This window comes from Lipotes vexillifer, unplaced genomic scaffold (genome assembly GCF_000442215.2).
Source record: "Lipotes vexillifer unplaced genomic scaffold, Lipotes_vexillifer_v1.1 scaffold944, whole genome shotgun sequence".
Classification (NCBI taxonomy): Eukaryota; Metazoa; Chordata; class Mammalia; order Artiodactyla; family Lipotidae; genus Lipotes; species Lipotes vexillifer.
In genome coordinates this window covers 763,448-781,310 of record NW_006785040.1, presented here as the reverse complement: position 1 = coordinate 781,310, position 17,863 = coordinate 763,448, and the positions used below count along the sequence as shown (strand labels likewise).

General features: G+C 47.7%; 1 protein-coding gene across 1 annotated transcript in view; it reads left to right on the top strand.

The window, feature by feature from the left end:
- RBM33 (RNA binding motif protein 33) overlaps positions 1 to 11,468 on the top strand; it is a 113,418-nt gene extending 101,950 nt beyond the window's left edge. The window contains exons 17-19 of the mRNA XM_007457182.1: positions 1,355 to 1,543; positions 11,023 to 11,111; positions 11,342 to 11,468. Coding sequence (XP_007457244.1) covers positions 1,355 to 1,543; positions 11,023 to 11,111; positions 11,342 to 11,390 — 327 coding nt within the window. The 3' untranslated portion in view covers positions 11,391 to 11,468. The remainder of the gene's footprint in view (positions 1 to 1,354; positions 1,544 to 11,022; positions 11,112 to 11,341) is intronic.
- Positions 11,469 to 17,863: the final 6,395 nt, after the last annotated feature.

Here is a 17,863-nt window from a genome sequence, read left to right as displayed (position 1 = left end):
CCCCCCCCCCCCAATAGTCTCTTGTACACATAGATAAAGCACTCGTGTTTCTTCATCCTCAGCCTCAGGTTACTTTCCTATAAAAGTGAGGACAGTAATCTTTCCTGGCTTATTTGGGCTCTTGCGAGGGTTTTATAAGAAGATACACGGTGCCTGGAATGTGAGCCAGCACTCGGTAGAGAATGTTGTTATTAATGTTACAGAACACAAGAATAGTTATTTACTGCTGGTTTGCAGGCAGTGAAACTTGCACTTTTTGATGGTGTTTTCCCATGTGACTTCTCTTGAAATACCCTTTTGCACTCCAGGAACTCACTTCACAGGAGTAGTTGTGTCACCTTCTGTGGAATGTTCTGAAGTGTTGCGTTTTTTTCGCAGTTTCCCTTTGTGTGGTACCCATTCATGTACTAAGGTTCCATTCTGATTTCTGTCTGCTTTCCTCTCTGCCCTTCTCTGTGATGGGACGGGAGGTCATTTTTGGCTCTTTCTACCCCGACTCTCGGGCAGAATTGGGCAGGACGTCTGGAAAACCCAGTGAGCCCAGTCACATCCATGTCTGCGTTTCACTGCTGTCCTGGTCTTGGGGGTGCTGGCGCTTTATCTAATTTCCGGATTAGAAAAGACTGGAAAGCTCAGCGGTTCCTTCTTGTTTAAAAGATTCCAGAACAGTGGTTTTGAGCCCTGGACGGCTTTAAAAAATGCTAAGGTCTGGGCCCTACCCTAGGCCAGTGATGTTGTAATTTCGGTGGGGGACAGGGGCACTCAGTCGTTGTAGTTTGGGTTTTTGGTTTTGTTTTGAAAGCCCTGCAGAGGAGTGTAATGTGCAGTGGTGCAGCCGGTGGGAGACTCCTGCTGCAGAATCTGCCCTCCAGGGTACATAGTGTTGTGGCTTGCAGTGACAGGGAGGCGGCTGTGGGGAGCATCATGCACAGTCCCCTGGTCCCTGCTGGGTTTGCCTGGGGTACAGTGGGAGAAATTTGGGCTCCGGGGCCGTTAAGGGCTGGACCCAGATCTTTGTGTTACTCGCGGCAAGTTTCTGAACCCCTGTGATCCTGCTGCTTCGTCTACAGGATGATGGTAGCACAGAAAGTGCCTACCTTAGTACCATGCTCGGCACCAAGATAGGTGCAGACTTTGCTGCCTCCTTTTCCTTCCTTTTCTTTCACTCCAGTTTGCTGGGTATTGTGGTCTTATTTAGACATTAAACCCTTTTCTGATAGTGGATAAAAACTACAGAAAGTCCTGTCGCTCACGGTATATTTTAATGGATTCTGATCTGTTCACTTTTGTATCTTAGTAGCTGTGAAAAAAACGCCAAGCTTCAACCTTGAATAGTTCCTTTTGTTGTTGCCAGGTCATCATGCACGGGAGAGGCCGGGGAATGGCAGGTGCGATGGGCCGGGGCCGCCTGATGCCGAACAAGCAGAATCTCCGGGTGGTGGAGTGCAAGCCTCAGCCCTGTGTCGTGTCTGTTGAAGGGCTTTCTTCATCCACTACTGACGCCCAACTGAAGAGCCTGCTGATGTCAGTAGGACCCATTCAGGTGGGTCACCTGGGGCCTGTTCTTTCTGTGCCCTTTGTCCTTCCCAAGACTCGGTTATTTCTTCATTTAAAATCCCTTTGTGTTGGTTACTTCATGTTAAAACAGTACTCTTGAGAAGAAAGACAAATATTTTATCTGCTGTGCACACTTGATGCCAGAACTTTTGCCTTAGGGTTAGATTATTTGGAAATTATCAGGTGCTCAGAAACGTTATGAAGTATTTATTCTAGCTGAACAGATTATCCTTTGAAATCCTCATATTATCCTAAAGTTCTTATATGCACCCAAACACACAATCTTTTTGCTCTATCACACACTTGTTTTGTGTGTAACAGTTTTAACATTTTAAAGTATTTAGCCTTTTGAGCTTAATTTTCAGAAATAGCCTCACATGTTAACACCTGTGGAACTTGCTTTAGACTTTACAAATGTGAAATAATGTGGACTATATTTTGGTCTCTTAATTTTTTTTTTATTTTTTTAATTTTAATTTTTTTATTTTTTGTGTTACGCGGGCCTCTCACTGTTGTGGCCTCTCCCGTTGCGGAGCACAGGCTCCGGACTTGCAGGCTCAGCGGCCATGGCTCACGGGCCCAGCCACTCCGCGGCATGCGGGATCCTCCTGGACCGGGGCACGAACCCGTGTCTCCTGCATCGGCAGGCGGACTCTCAACCACTGTGCCACCAGGGAAGCCCGGTCTCTTAATTTTTAAACTGGCTAATTCTAAATGCGTGAAGATCTCTGCCGAGCTGGCCGCAGATAGGTCTCCAGTTGTGTTGTAAACAAAAATTGCCACTGAAATCCCTGACTGCTCCAGCCTCTAGGGCCCTGGAGGTAAACCAGCGCAGTGGGTAGACCTGGTTTTCCTTGAGCAGCGTGTCTGTAGTCCCCGACTCTGGCCTTTCCTGCCAGCTCCCCGCCTCCCGCCCGCCCCTGCGCGCCCCCCCCCGCCGAGCAGCACACCCCTCCATGCTGTGCCAGGATCCATGTCTGAGGCTGGAGCACTTGGGAAGGATGTTTGATGCAAATCGTAGGACGTGGAGTGTGAATGTTAGATTTCTGAGTAAAAAGTGCACAGAAAGGGGACTTCCCTGGCGGTCCAGTGGTTGCACTGCAGGGGGCACAGGTTTGATTCCTGGTCGGGGAGAACTAAGGTCCCGAAAGCAGCATGGCCAAAAAAAAAAAAAGAACACAGAAAGCACAGAGTGCTTTCTTTTAAGGTCTCTTGCTTCATGGGGAAACAGAGTTGACACAAGTACATTACATTAATTACATTAAGTACAATACATTAATTTTTAGTGTATTTTAAGCCTTCGTCTACCACTGAGTGTTGACAAGAGTGAGGCGCAGATGGAAGCCCTTCCGAGACGGTTTCGTTGTTTAGGTGTAACTACCTCTGCCTTCATCCTTGGATTCTCAGAGATGGTTAAGCTTAGTTTTCATGTGTATGTAATAGTGAAACGTTAACCAGAGGCTGTGGCTTCTGTTTTTAGGAGGGTCAGTTTCCCAGCTGTGTGGTCAGGAGCGGCTTGTCAGTCATCAAGAGGCATTAAGCTCATGGCCAAGGAGAGTCCGTCATAACACGGATTAATTTGCAGGAACAGAACTGGCATTAGAGAACTTACGATGCATTAAAATATGGTTAAATTACGATAAATTAAAATATGGTTATCCTGAGTGGATTCTCAAACAAATGGCGGTTGAAAACTTGGGGTCAAATCACAGTTCACCAGGGAGCCTGGAGTTAAAGACCCGGGGCCTAGTCCAGTCTGTTCTCTGAGGCCTTGTGTTCCTGGTGTCTGTGTTTGGGTGGGAAGTGGTAGCACTGTTGCTTTCCACATGTGACCTGCTCGTTTTCTGGGCTTTGCTTCTTCCTACGTAGTCTTGATAATTCTCTTGAGCATCCTTGAATGTGATTCAGTTTTCAAGAAGTGTGAAGGGCAGTGCTCTTGCTGCTTACAGCACTGCGTGAGGTCGACTGCCCTGCAAAAGTTAGCTTGGAGCCACTGCTAGAACACCGAACCTTGGTTTTATCCATCTTAAAAACTGAATTTTGAGTTTCTGCATTTTGGGGGCCATCTTTCCTCCCATTTGCCTTTTTAATTTTTTTTTCTCCTGTTCTGGAAAGAAGGATTAGAGATCGTTGTGTTAAGTAAAGTTTAACTGAGGGCACTTAAAGTCAGACAAAAACAATGCCAAGTGTTTTAAGGGCTTCTCTTAACTAGAAAGGGAGAGGAAGATAGGAGAATGAGAGTGGTGTTTTCTGAGTTACATCAGGTACCCTGAAAATGCCACCGTAAAAAATCCCCGAGGGTGATGGATGAATATAGCACTTCCTCAGTAGGGCATGTTCGTCCATCCCAGGGAGCAAAAAGCAGAGCTCTCATTTCTTGCCAGTCTTGCTTAGTTCCGTGGAATGGTTTTGAGGGAGAGTTTATAGATTTTTAAACACTGCATTCACAAAGTGCTGAGTTACTCAATTTAAAAACAAACAGGGATTCCCTGGTGGCGCAGTGGTCGAGAGTCCGCCTGCCTATGCAGGGGACGTGGGTTCGTGCCCCAGTCCGGGAGGATCCCACATGCCGCGGAGCGGCTGGGCCCGTGAGCCATGGCCGCTGAGCCTGTGCGTCCGGAAACAAACTGATCTGTCAATAGCAAGCTTCTGCCAGCATTAGATAGCTAAAGAATAATATTGCTAGGTATAAATTTTTTAAAGGCGTTTATAACAAGACTCCACTGTGGTTTAAGTATAAGTACACTTCAGAGGGAGGGTTAGGGGTCCCAGGCCTCCCGCCCCGCTGCGCTGGCTGAGGAAGAAACGTGTCAAGCCTCTGGTGGGCTGGGCTGTGGTGCCACCTGGCGTTCACTTAGTGTAACAGCAAGAGGTGGTGTCTGGACCACGAAGGCCCGTTCCTTTGGGCCTTTAATTATGGGAACGGCAGTAACAGCACGTCAGCTCTGCTGCTTTTCTGTGGCGGCGTCACTCCCCGGTCAGTGTGCTGTCCCCTTAACCTGTTCTCATAAGCCTCTCTAAAGAGTCCTTTTTAAAGGCATTTGTCTGTAGTCTCCCTGAGAGAATAAGGACAAATGGTAGAATCTTGTAGAATATTCTGACCAGTGGTGGAAGTGGCACAGGAGGTGTCACGGCGTGTTTGACAGTTTCAGGTGAGACGGCGCAGTGAGAATAAGCCCGCTGGTGCTCTCCAGCAGTGATACGGAAAGAGTCAGGAAGAAGGTTCTGCCCGGACACTGGGGGGGTCTTGCTCTTAGGGAAGAGAGGGGCCGGCTGGGTGCACATGGGGCTCCGGGAGGCTGACTTGCGCGGGGCATGGGGGCTCCACAGACAGGTGGGTCTCACGCAGGTGCCCCTCCGGTGACCGGCACATGTTCCCCCGGAGCGGCCTCCTGCTGCGTTCCGGAAGACTGAAGCCAAGTTAACTCTTAGGGTCAGGAAGTAAGGTAGTTATAACTTCTGAGCCCCTTTGCTTAGTTATCCTTATTTCCCTGTTTGAGGGATTTTACCTAAAACTGTTAAGAAGAAAACTGTGTTATCCTATAGAGAAATGAAATGCCACGGTGTAAAAATAAAAGTATTTTCCTAAAATAAAAAGGCGGGCGCTGGCCATGAGCAACGGCAGTAACAACGGCCGAGGCTTAGATTAGGCCAACACGTGCCTGGCACTGTGCTGTTCACTTTTCCCCGGCTTCTTTCCTGATCTCCCCAACAACCCTGGAAGGTAGTCGCTAAACCGAGAGCCCGAGTGACCGGAGTGGCCATGGCGGCTCATTCTCGAAGCTGCCGGGCCCTCCGGGACGCAGCAGTGCAGCAGCAAGTGTCGGGCTTTGAGAGAGGGCTTCGGTTTCGGTGCCGGGTCTGCCGTTTATTGGTGCGCAGCTTCCCAACCAAGCACTTCACCTCCGTGAGTCTCACGAACCACACAAGCTTGCAAGCGCTGTCTCCTACCTCTTTCACCGTTCCCTGACGTCACCCGGAAGGGGGAGTGGAAGAAACATGGAGGCCTCCAGATGCCATTGAGGGGGAAAGCGTGTGCTCTCGAAAGGCGGCCTGTTGTCCCAGAGCAGAGTCCTCTGGGGGGTTCACTTCAGGCTGCTGAGGAGAGGCCGTCCGGGACCCACCAGGTTTGCCAAGCTCCCAACGCGGTAGTTCCAGGTAACCAGACACTTGGAAAGTTCTCATTCTGGTGGGTATCTTGGGCCGCCCAGTGAGGGGGAGCCCTTTTGAACAGTCGTGTAAGTTGGGGTCACTTTAGAACATAGCGCCTTCTGGGATGAGACCATCTTACCTTCTTTGCGTCTGGTTCTGACTGACCAGGGATGTCTGGTGGGTGATGTGGAGAAAGCTGGGATCTCAGTGAAAGCAGTTCAGTCATTTTGAAGTTCAGGATGTTTGGGAAGGAAAACACCAGGCATAGTCAAATGTAGACTTTCTGAAAACCGACGTCATGAGGTTTAAAGAAAATACAGGCATGGCCGCACGATCTGAAACCGTAATGGGACAGACTGTTAATTGGAGACTCCCACACAAAGTTCTGAAAACACTGTTGTAAATAATCCCAAAAGAAAAAAGAGGATTCCAGGCAGACCATGTGATAAGACACGGGCTCTTATCTGCAGGGCACATTTGTACAAGATGAAGGTGAGTGTGGAAGAGGAGGGCCTCAGAATGTCTTTAAACTGTATCAGAGCAGAAAGAACAGCACTTACGCCGTGGACACAAGAAGCCCCAACACAGGACCCGAGGGAAAAACAGAATCAGCATCAAAAAAGACCACACGCTGCGATGATTCGTTCAATATGAACAGGCACGGGAGGAGTCGTCGATTTCCTCGAGAAGCGGCCTGAGATGCTGCCCCGTCACCAGCCAGAGGGTCGGGTGGGCTGCGTGCAGAAAGGGTCCGGAATGAAGGGGTCCTGCGCTGTGCTGCCCGAGGACTGGCTTGAGGAGCCCGACTGCGAGGCTGGAGAAGAAAAGATTTAATGGGCGTAGGCCAGCTGCCACCACCATGCGCAGGTGCCATTGCGTGAGAAAGGAGGACCTAGTGCGTGTCCCTCGATGGTTCCCAAGCTGTCCCTGGAGGCTGGGCCCAACCCAGGATGTCTTATCAGGTCTGGGGTGGAGCCCGAGAGAGTAGATTTCTAATGACTGATCAGTGGGGCTCTTGTTTGAGCAATTTCACTTGTTTAAAACAACTAATATCATATCATTTTTGGCTTTAGGTTGATTCCTGAAGGTGCTGGGAACTGTTGGCCAGAGTGGGAGAGTAGTTTAATTGATTTTCAGGACTGCAGAGTCATTTCAGAACCCCCTTAACATTCATATGGGGATATAAGTATATGTACAGCTGATTCACTTTGTCATAAAGCAGAAACTAACACAACAGTGTAAAGCAATTATACTCCAATAAAGATGTTAAAAAAAAAAAAGAATCCCCATAATATTGTAATTTATTAGTATATACATGGACATGAACACAAGCTCTTTCTAGAAAGAGGAAGAACTTTTCCTAATCAGGGAAAAAACGGCCAAGGTTCTGAACAGCATGGACATTTTTCTGAACTTTAAATTGTAGGTTGTCACAGTTTTTCTACTGTTAATGTAGTGCCTTGTGGCAGTTCAGTCAGATGGCCCTGAATGGGATGGCTGAATAAAACAAAGGAAGCGGCCAACTAAAGGAGTATTTTAACTGGTATTTTGCTACTTATAGTAGCACAGTTATTCTCAAATTGTCTGCAGATGTCTTGTCTCTGAAAAATGAGAATTATATCAGGGTGGGCGTGGGCAAGTTAGCCTGTCTCTCCAAGGGCCAGTACCTTATTTGTGGGGGAGATGGGGCGGGGTCAGAGTGAGTGTGTAGACTGGAGACAAAGTTTAACTCTTTGTTCATTCTGGGTGAATTGAAGTGTTTAATTATTTGGAAATGGGCTACTGATTAGCAGAAGCACATATTTTCAAAGTAGAAGCTGGTGATCATAATAAATTTTTATCTTATTAGTGGACAGTGTCTTTTCCTCTCTTCCCAATAAAGTGATCGCTAATACTTGTCGTTTTGGTAGGTCAGAAATGGTTGAATGTTGACAGTTTTAGCAATTCCATGTTATATCTGAAAATAGGTTTTGTTTTTTGGAAAAGGGTGCAAAAATGTCAATAAAGGGGAACAGACAGAAAACAAATTTTAAGACAGTGTTCTTATTACTTTTGTTGACCATTGAGAACCGATCCTGCATGCCGCAACTAAGACCTGACGCAGCCAATAAATAAGTAAATAAATGTTAAAAAAAAAAGAATTTCATTGAAAGTTTATGCTCTCTTGATTGATACCTTCTCAATCAAATTGAGCTTTAAACCACTTAGATACAGATAAGCTATCTTCTTACCTCTTACCTTATAAATTGGTAAATGGTAAAGAGGAAGCTTCATGCCTTCATTCCACATTGTGAAATCACCCAGAGGAGATGACATCTAGACATGCTTTTTCTCAGAAGAAGAGCGTAGTATTTTCAAAATCCAGATTCCATCTGTGAATTGTAGAGTGTGGATAATCATTTGTGATATCATAACAAGTTAGTTTTTTCTTGTCTGTTCCTAATTGAGCGATTTTTGTAGTTTTGGACAAAATAAGTTTAGGTTAAGTTCTTCTAAGTCTTGTGGTAAGAACTGCCACAGTGCTGGCAGCAGTTCATGAAGAAATGAAGCTGTGCCTACACCCCAGCGCCCTCGAGCACTGCGGCCACGTGGCCGGAAGAGGAAAAGGGTGCCTGAGGCGCCTGAGATGGAATCAGAAAGCAGGGCCTGGCGGGAGGTTCTGCTGCAGTGCTTGGGTTGGACTTGTGGCTTGAAGCTGGCTCTTACCCACATTCTTCTCTGGCCTCCTCTGGTGGTGACAGGACAGCACGGTATTTCCTCTTGCATTTTCTCTTCAGGAGCAGTTCCAGAAGAGCTTCAGCGACTGGAGATTGTTCAAGGATAAGGCACAGAGTGGGCGTGAGCCGAAAGCGGGGGCTGGCAGAGAAAACAGGTCTTTGTCAAGTAACTAAAGTGGAATTTGAGAGGCCAGAAAAGCCACATGCTGACAGTGTATCCAAGAGAAATTAATTGATGGCATTAATTAAAGACCAAGTTGCTGAGCTTTACTTGTCCAGTTAACTTAATGATAAGTGAAATCATCAAGAAAAATCTGCATCTGGTTTTTATATCTGAAAGAAGAGGAAAACTCTAGTATCTGCTAAACTGGTTTCAGAAAACCAGGCAGACGGAGCTCACTGCTGCCTAGTGGCTGCCTCTGTCACCTCCGGGCCTGGTCCTTGCACTGGTCCGGCTGTGATTGGTGATGTGCCCCAGACTATCTGACTGCTCCTCCGAGGGGAGCCAGTGTGTCAACCATAGTGCCATGTAATGTGGAGACTTGAACCTGTTTATTTCTGTGTGAAGCACTGAAAAGCAACTTTTTGGAAAGAATATTTTTTTAGCGCTCTCCTGGTCATGTTTTACTCATGGGAGTTCTGTGTTTACTAAAATGGAGAGTGCTTATTTCATATACAGTATACCTGTTTTTTTTTTTTTTTTTTCTCCCGTTGCGGAGCACGGGCTCCAGACGTGCAGGCTCAGTGGCCATGGCTCACGGGCCCAGCCGCTCCGCGGCATGTGGGATCTTCCCGGACCGGGGCACGAACCCGTGTCCCCTGCATCGGCGGGCGGACTCTGAACCACTGCGCCACCAGGGAAGCCCTACAGTATACCTTTTTTGAACGTATTTCAAGGAACTGATATTTTGGCTACGTGCTTTTGTTGTAGGTCTTTGAACAAATGCTTTAAAATGAAACAGCCACGTGTGTAAACACTTCTAAAGGGTTGTGTGTTACCATTAGTTATTTTTTCTGGCTGTTAAACGTCACTGGACAGAGCCCAGACACAGCAGACGGTTCCCCGCCACTGAGTCCTGTGCTACTTCCTCAGGCTGTGTCCCCGTGGCAGCAAGGCCCCCCTGCCACTTTGCTCATTGCCCCAGACACACATGGCAAGTCACCAAAATGCTTGAGAAGGAACAGACTCCGGAGAGTGGGACCGGCTGAGAAATCCGAATTCTCCTCTGGCGCATCCCTCCCAAATCCTAGGATCCTACGTCCCCAGGCCTCAGGGATGCACAGAGCTGCCCCTTGTCCTCAGGGCAAGTGTGAGGGGGGACCAGGTGTAAGTTCACTGTCCCTGCACCAGTCTCTTCACTTGATGGATCCATCTTCTTCGGGAACTCACTTGGTTTTTACTGCAAACAGTAGCCTCAGGAATGGTTGTTTCAAATCCTAAAGATTTAATTTTTTTCTTTTAAGGTTTTTTTGATGTGGACCATTTTTAAAGTCTTCATTGAATTTCTTACAGTATTGCTTCTATGTTTTGTTTTTTTTGGCCGCGAGGCATGTGGGATCTTAGCTCCCCGACCAAGGCTCAAACCCGCACCCGCTGCGTTGGAAGGCGAAGGCTTAACCACTGGACCTCCAGGGAAGTCCCCTAAAGGTTTAATTTAAGACGCCACTTCTCTCAGACTTTTTAAAGCACAGACTGTGACCAAATTGTGCTGATGGCTGCCACAGACACAGCTGCCCCTCACTGTGGCCCTCCTACATATATGAAACCCTTAATTTACCCCAGTGGTAATTAGGAGATAACTACCCACTCCGACCGTGGGGTCCCGTTGCCTTACAGCAGTTCCTCCTGTATGAGGAGTATTATTGTGCTTTTAAAAAGCTGACTGAGGGCCCTGTGGAAAATCGCCTGACAGGAAGACGTGAAAGCAGAAAGTAACTCTCCAAGGACACCTGTCCTGGGCCTCCCCAAGAAGGTTTAGAGAGAAGATTGGGTGGCTGACGGGGCAGATGATGGAAGGTCTATATATATATATTATTTTTGGCTGTGTTGGGTCTTCGTTGCTGCGCGCAGGCTTTCTCTAGTTGCGGCGAGCGGGGGCTTCTCGTTGCGGTGGCTTCTCTTGTTGCGGAGCACGGGCTCTAGGTGCGCGGGCTTCAGTAGTTGTGGCACGTGGGCTCAGTAGTTGTGGCTCACGGGCTCTAGAGCACAGGCTCAGTAGTTGCGGTGCACGGGCTTAGCTGCTCCGCGGCATGTGGGATCTTCCCAGGCCAGGGCTGGAACGTGTGTCCCCTGCATTGGCAGGCGGATTCTTAACCACTGTGCCACCAGGGAAGCCCCCTCTGATGGAAGGAAGGTCTTAACACCAAGCTGTGAGGACACGAACGACTGCTGCTCAGGGCAGGGACTTAGCGAAGCACTGTTGCTGGGTAGATTATCTGGAGAGATTACAGAAAATTGCCAGGGAGGCAGAATTGGTTTGTTTTAGTGGATCTAAGGGTCAGCCTGGACTCAAATTTTGCGTTAACTCTGATGATATATATATATATGACACCCTATACAGCAGGATCCTAAAGTATTTCTGTCATCTTCCTTCAGAGTTTACAGATGCTTCCCCAGCAGCGGAAAGCCATAGCCAAGTTCAAGGAACCCGCCCATGCATTAGCGTTTCAGCAGAAGTTCCACAGGTAGCCTTGGATTCCCTGGTGACAGGTGGGAGATGGGAGGAGTCTGTGCTGCCGCCTGCTGTCTGTCTCTGCGGAGACGCACCAGGGGTGCAGAGAGAGGGGACGTGGGCGGTTAGCCCTGGGTTTGTGTGGATCTTCTCTGTCAGTCTGCATGTTTTCTTCTACTTGATCAGGTGGCTGCTGATGTGCAGAGGTAGCTTAATGGTCATTGTTTCTTTAAATCCCCACAGGCATATGATAGATTTGTCCCACATAAATGTGGCCCTCATTGTTGAGTGATTTCTGGCAGGAGAGCCTGACCGTAACGCTGCACACGTGCTGTGGAATTTCTTCCCGGGAGCTGCCGCGCAGAGCCCCGCGAGCTTAGGTCTCTCCGTCCGCAGCCCTGCGTGGCTGTTGTCCGGAGCGGCCAGCGGCGCAGCACTGATTCCAGAAGAGCTGACCTTACGGGACGCGGCAGACTCGACTCGGCGTCAGATCGCTTCACGTTCTCTTGTCACCACAAAGAACTACAGGTTTCGCTTTCTCATGTTTTCACAGTGCTTACGATGCATGTAGACATCATTCTTCGTGATCTTATGTATGATTGATTACAGCGACTTAGAGTGAGTAAAGAACATTAACGTCACAAATTCTCAGTAGTTTTCACAGCAAAGAATATTTGATAATGGTTGCACTTATCTTCAGTGCAGGCTAGATGAGCGTTTTCTCAACCAGCTTCACTTGTTTTACCGTCTCAGAAAGCCCTCAAAAGGCTCTTGTAAAACGTAGGTTAAAATTCGGGTGATTATGATTGGCAGTTGCATATCCTGGAAAGTAGGGTATAAGGGTGGTTGGGAGTGGTGCCAATTGTGTGGCCGATTCTGCTTCTTGTAAATATTCCAAAAGCGCCAACTGTATAGTCCTAGTTCCAAAGGGAACGCCCCTTTTTATACTCGTTCTGAATGCGGCGGAAGTGCTGCTGGGCATCGTCACGCGCCGCCAGGCTGAGAGCAGGTGTCCGGACGCCCTCACCTCCAGCCCTCGCTGGGCTCCCTGCTAGGCGAGCTGCGTAGCATACCTGCCAGGTGAGGAGGGTAGGACAGCCTGAAGCTTCCGCAGGCCTGTTTGGATTTTTCCTCTTTTTAAATGCAGCCCCAAGTGGCATATTCATGTCACCGGCTCTGTGACGCATATAGAACATTCTTGGGCAACCTGTGATTAAGATTTTCTTTTTTGAAGGCCTTTTGAGCAGGGGCTGCCGCTGTCCTTCAGTGGACCCGAGAGCGAGGGGACGTTTGCGCTGGCTTGTCGTTCTCCGTGGCGTGTGACGCAGTGTGTCTCTGGGATGCTGGGTAGGCTCCTTCAGGTGAGAGACGCTTCCTACCCTTAAAGTCATCTGTAGTAAAATTCATTCTGGGCAAACGTGGAAAAAAGTGCCTTATTGTATTTCTGCTCATGAAGGAGTTTCACTGTTTTGGATTGATTCTAACGTGGACCTGAACTAGTTGAGCAAATGATACCGGGGCATACTCAGACTTTTTAGCTATATTTTATACCTAAGATTTCCTGTGAGATTTATTAATGGAATTGAGGGAAATAGAAGCCTGTTACCACCGGTTAATGCGTCTGGTTAGCCCAGCGAGGACCAGATGTGAGCAGGCAGCCCCCTGCAGCAAGGCGTCCCTCCTTCTCAGCCTTCTCTTGGGAGCTGAGACACAGGTCATGTGAACTTGTATCTTCTTATTTTCGCAGTTGAAATTTTATATTACTTTTTCAAATTAAGTTACCAGAACCAGAGAAGAGCATTTCAGACCCTGTGAGACTTTCTGTAGCATTGATTCCACTGTGGTACCATGTGCTAGGAGTGAGCCTGGAATGTGAAGGTGGGTGTTGATGGCTGCTCTTCAGAAGATTTCGGTTCCAGGAAACTCTAGGCACTCATAGAACACGCTAGAACACCCCCTCGCCCCCCTGAGCTGAGGTGCCTGGCCACCTGTGCTCCAGAAAGCCCCTGCCTAACCCTTGGGAGGTGATGCTGTGTGCCAGCCTGGCCCCGGGTGCTCCAGCGGAGCATCCAGATGGCCAGTGGCCGCTGCCCACGTCCTCACAGGTAGAGATAAAGTTGTGTTCGCAGGTTAGGAGCGTAGCTTATGTGGCTCAGTCCACAGAGAGCTGCGTTGAAGTGGTGAGTTGGGTAGCATGCAGGCACCACATAGGAGAGATCCAGACCACTTCCCCGCCCTGGGCAGCAGGAAGGCTTACAGTTAACGGACTTATTTTATCACTGAGGACTTAATGACGCAGTGAGCTGAGTTTACAAAATTTTACCGCTTTTTGAAATAGTCTGAGTGTGTTGTGGCTTTGAAACTAAAAATCTGCATGTCGTCTCTGAAAAGTAGCCATTCAGGCATACTTTCTTCTAGTTAGTGGTAAGAAACGAATCCTATTTGGGCACCTTTGTTCAAGGCAGACCTCATGGCTACTTTAAGGTCTGTTTTTGTGTTGTCTGAGTCTGACAGGTGTGTGTCTATAACAGTCTACACACACAGAGTCTGACCCGGAACAGGTGTGTGTCTATAACAGTCTACACACACAGAGAAGTAAGCTTTCTCTTGATAGAGTGTTCTTGAAAGACCTAGTTGAGCCGGGCCTTCTGGAAAGGACTGGTTAGAAAGGCTTCCCGCGGTCGCTTCCTGATGCACACGGCCCCTGGGCACGGGCTCTGTTAGTGCCAGCCAGGCCTGGGAACAAAGGCTTGGTTTCCTTGAGGGAAACTGGAAAAGGAAAGAAAGAAGCAGAATTAGAAAGGAACGTTATTTCCATTTTCGGTGCACTTCTCGCAGTGAAATCAGACCACGGTGAGCTGAACCCTCTTGGAAGATCTGCTGCAACCATTATCTTTGTTCTTTCTTTATCATGCATTTAAAGGGTATGCAGGAGCAGTTAACAACCATGTAAATATGGACCTCTTAAAATTAAATGTTATTGGAAATGCTTTCAATTCAGCAGCATCTTAGCTATTTGTTAGTTCTTTTGTGTTGTCTTATCAAAGTTTAATGGATGCAGTTCCATAATTGTTGATGTGTTTGTGTGTATATTCGATTTTTATAAAGATGGTAGTAAGTCAATACATTTATCCTGACCTGTGTATTATTTGTTCACAAATTCAAGAAGCCAGTAAATATCAGTATATCTCATAAGGTAAAGACAGTAGGTGACTGTGTGGACCTGAGGTGCTTTTTCTTTTTGCATTATATCTTGTTTTGATCTTATGCTGTAACAGAAGCTCACTTAGCTACTTATCTGAGCATAACCTTGCACTACCGTTGGTCTGGCCACATTTGTTAAATTCTTATACTGATATTCTTCTTAAGGAGAAATATCGTCTCTTTTTTCCAAAAGAAATATTGCGGGTTCCCCCCTTTCTGGACAGGCAGCATGCTAAGTAGGTGTCTGTGCCCTCTCCCCACCGGTGAGGGTGGGGGAGGGGATGGGGGGAGGGGAGGGGGGCGTCATCATAACTATTTCTAATTGGGGGTCTTCCTTCTCATGATTTGTAAAGGTCCTGGATAAACAATTGTTTATGCTTGGTTTTGTAGCGTTTCTGAACTGTGACAGCTTAGATCCTGCACAAAGGGGTCTTTTTTTTTAAAAGGGCATTTGGCTTAATTATGCAAACAGACTTGTTGCTGGAAGGAGGCTGGGAGAGGTGTCCAGGGTGAGGGAAGAGGAAGCCTAGTGGGGCGAGGAGAGTCGTAGCACGGAGGGGGCTAACGAGGGTCCATCAGAGGCTTTCTTCTAACACGCTGGCTCTGCACAGGAGTCAGCCGGTCTGGTGGGGAGGCCTGCGGGCAGGCGGCGGGCACGGTGGGCTCAGTAGATGTCCCCTGGCGGCCCGGGCTGGAGGAGGGGCGCCTGCGCCAGGCCCAGCCCCTTGGGCTCGGTGGACCGCCGGGCTCTTGGACAGGAGCAGGCCTGGCTGGCTTGCGTGGAGGGTAGATGAGAACTGAGGCCGTGTTGTTTTGAGAACCTGTCACTTTCTTTTTTTGTTTTTTTTTTTGGTTTTTTGTGTGTTTTTTTGGCTTCTGGTTTTTGTTTTGTTCTGTTTGGCTTTTTGTTTTCTTATTTTTTTTAAATTTCTTTGTTGTTTAATTGAAGGTAAGCTCAATGTGCTCATCGTCCCCTCCTGGGGACGGTCAGGTTTTGGTTGAGGTCTGTGTGCAGAGCACCTAGAGCCGCTCTTGGGGGCTTCTGTCCTCCCTTCTGTCCCTTAGATCCTGGAGAGGCAGCGGGCCGCTTGTCCAGAAGCGTGTCCCGGCGGGCGCAGGCCCGCGCTGCCCTTGCTCTCCTGGTGCCTCTCTGGGCTTCACTCACACCCCGGTAGAGCTGCTTTTACTTTCCTGTAGTCAGCTAGAGGCGCCCATCCCCGCCCTGTCCCCCCACAGCCCAGCTCCTCTCTCTTTGTTTGTTTGGGGGAGGGGGTGGGGTGCTTGAAAGGTATTATTGATTTTTTACAGGGCTTTAAGTGACAGAATTCTAAAAGGGAATTAACCAACAGAGGGAGGGGGGGGGTGGGTGAGGCGAAATAGGACCAGGAGATGCCCCCACCCCCCATGAAGGAAGCCAAGGAGTTACATCGATAGAGGGAAAATTTAGATACTCCATTGTATTTAATGAGCATTTTATTAATTAACCTTCTCAACTCTTCTTAAAACTTGTGAATGATGCATTATTTTGGACATTGGTAAATATGATCTCTCCAAAGGCAGTCAGCCTTGACTTCTATTAAATCCTAAGGATTTTGTGTAAGGTTTTTTACAACCTATTTAATTTTTCTCATTTAAAGTGCCCATGGTTTTGTGTCCTAGAACCAAACAAAACTCACTGATTCATATTGGATCCCAGGTATACCTTCTGGTAGCGTGTGGTTGGGAAGGATCATTGGTTTTACACGTGTAACCTGCCCTTTCTAGAGAAGGTGCAGAAAATCTTAACTCGCTCTTTTCTGTGCCGTGTTTTGGTAGGAAATCTTTTCATTAAGCTGGGCAGGCAGAACACGTATTTTTAGTGAGAAGTTGCTTTTTGCTTTTGCTTCTTACCAACTAAAATGTAAAAAGGCCTCCGTGTTGGTGTTTTGTTTTACTTATTTTGAAAGGTATGTAGAAAAATGTAGGCCTTCTAAAAAGGAACGTGATGTAGTCTTTGAATTTTAATATTTTCCACAGAGTGGACAAGCAGTTGTGCTGTTTTAATATATTCTGTATTTAGTCATTTATATACTCTAGAAAGTAGACCTCTTGTTAGCACGATTTTCTTTTAAACTATTTTTCATTTTAAGGGCACATAATGGAACCTGATTTTTAAAGGACTATTTAAGTTGTGTGCACTCTGCAGTATTGTCTTAGAGTATATATAATTTATGTTTTTAAAGCAACACGCGTGCATGCAACACACATTTATACTATTGACTGAAGAGCAGATAATAATTTGTTTTTATAATTCAGCTTTGCTTTTCACAGGCATGGGATCCAGAATTGTTCTTCCTTTGTGAGGATTTTAACTCTAAGGCTTTAATTCCACTGTTTAATTTTCAGGTTCACCAACAACACAGCCTGAAATCTGATTTTTTCTCTCTCTCCCCCCCCCCCCCCACTTTTGAGTTGGTTCTCTTTGCTGGGCTCCCAGTCTGGTCTTGCTTCTGCTGCTGAGTGTCTGGGCCACGTCAGCCTGGCCTGCTGCGCACCCTCCTTCCTTCCTTCGGGGGTCTCCCTGCCAAACCCACCATCCACCGTCCTCAGGCGTGGCCCCTGCTTTCACTTGCCATTGCTGGGTGTCCATTCTCTTCTCCTGCCGTCTCCCCTGGTGACGGCTTCTTCATCTGGTGACGGCGCTCCTTCCTGGTTGCTCTGTCCAAGTGTTAACGTTTAGAATTCCACTCTCAGTGCCATGAATATCTTTGTGCTGTGTCGACCACTCGATTACATCTAAACCTTTGCTTTGACAGGTTTTACTCACGGTTTGTCCCTCCAGGTCTTTGGTTGGCGAGAGTAACATCTGGATTCTGTTGTTTTGCAGTCCGACTCAGGGCCTAGGGCCCCGCGGAAGCCAGCGTCCTGCAGCCTGCGCCGGCCGTGCCATTAATCACCCCTTCTCTGTTTTTATCCACTTTTGCAGGACCTCTTTTGCATGGGTTCAGTGTTAGTGGTGGTAGCGTGCCTCTTCTTCCACTGGGAGGTGACGGCTTGTTTGGCTTTGTTGCCGCTCTCGCTGACTGTGACCCTTCCTAACCTTGTTGCTAATCGCTGTGAGCTGGTCTGGGGCAGCTCGGCGTCGAGTCTGAAGCTGTGGTTATGGGGCGCGCAGTGGGAGTTGAGACATCAAGAGCTGAGCGAATTGCTTTCCTCTGGGTGATCTACTCCGTGTTTTCTACCAAGTGCTACACACATTTGCGGGAAATGATGTTGCCTTGTTTTACCCCATTTTTCACTTTGCTCTAATCACTGTGACAGCTTTATCAGGAATATATGTGAAGAACAGTTGTGACATGGTTGGAAAAAATGTATTCTTGTGTGTATCATTTGTGTGATTCCATGCTGAGAAATATGTTTTGAACTGTATTGTAATTTGAAAGATGTGTTAATAAATATCTTGCAGTTTCTGCTTTTGTTCTGTAGCTTTTATTTTTTCTCGCACTCGGGTTCGGTCCGTTCCACGTCTTACCCATGTGGACAGAGGGCCCTGGGACCGTCCCTCAGAGGATGGGGGTTGTC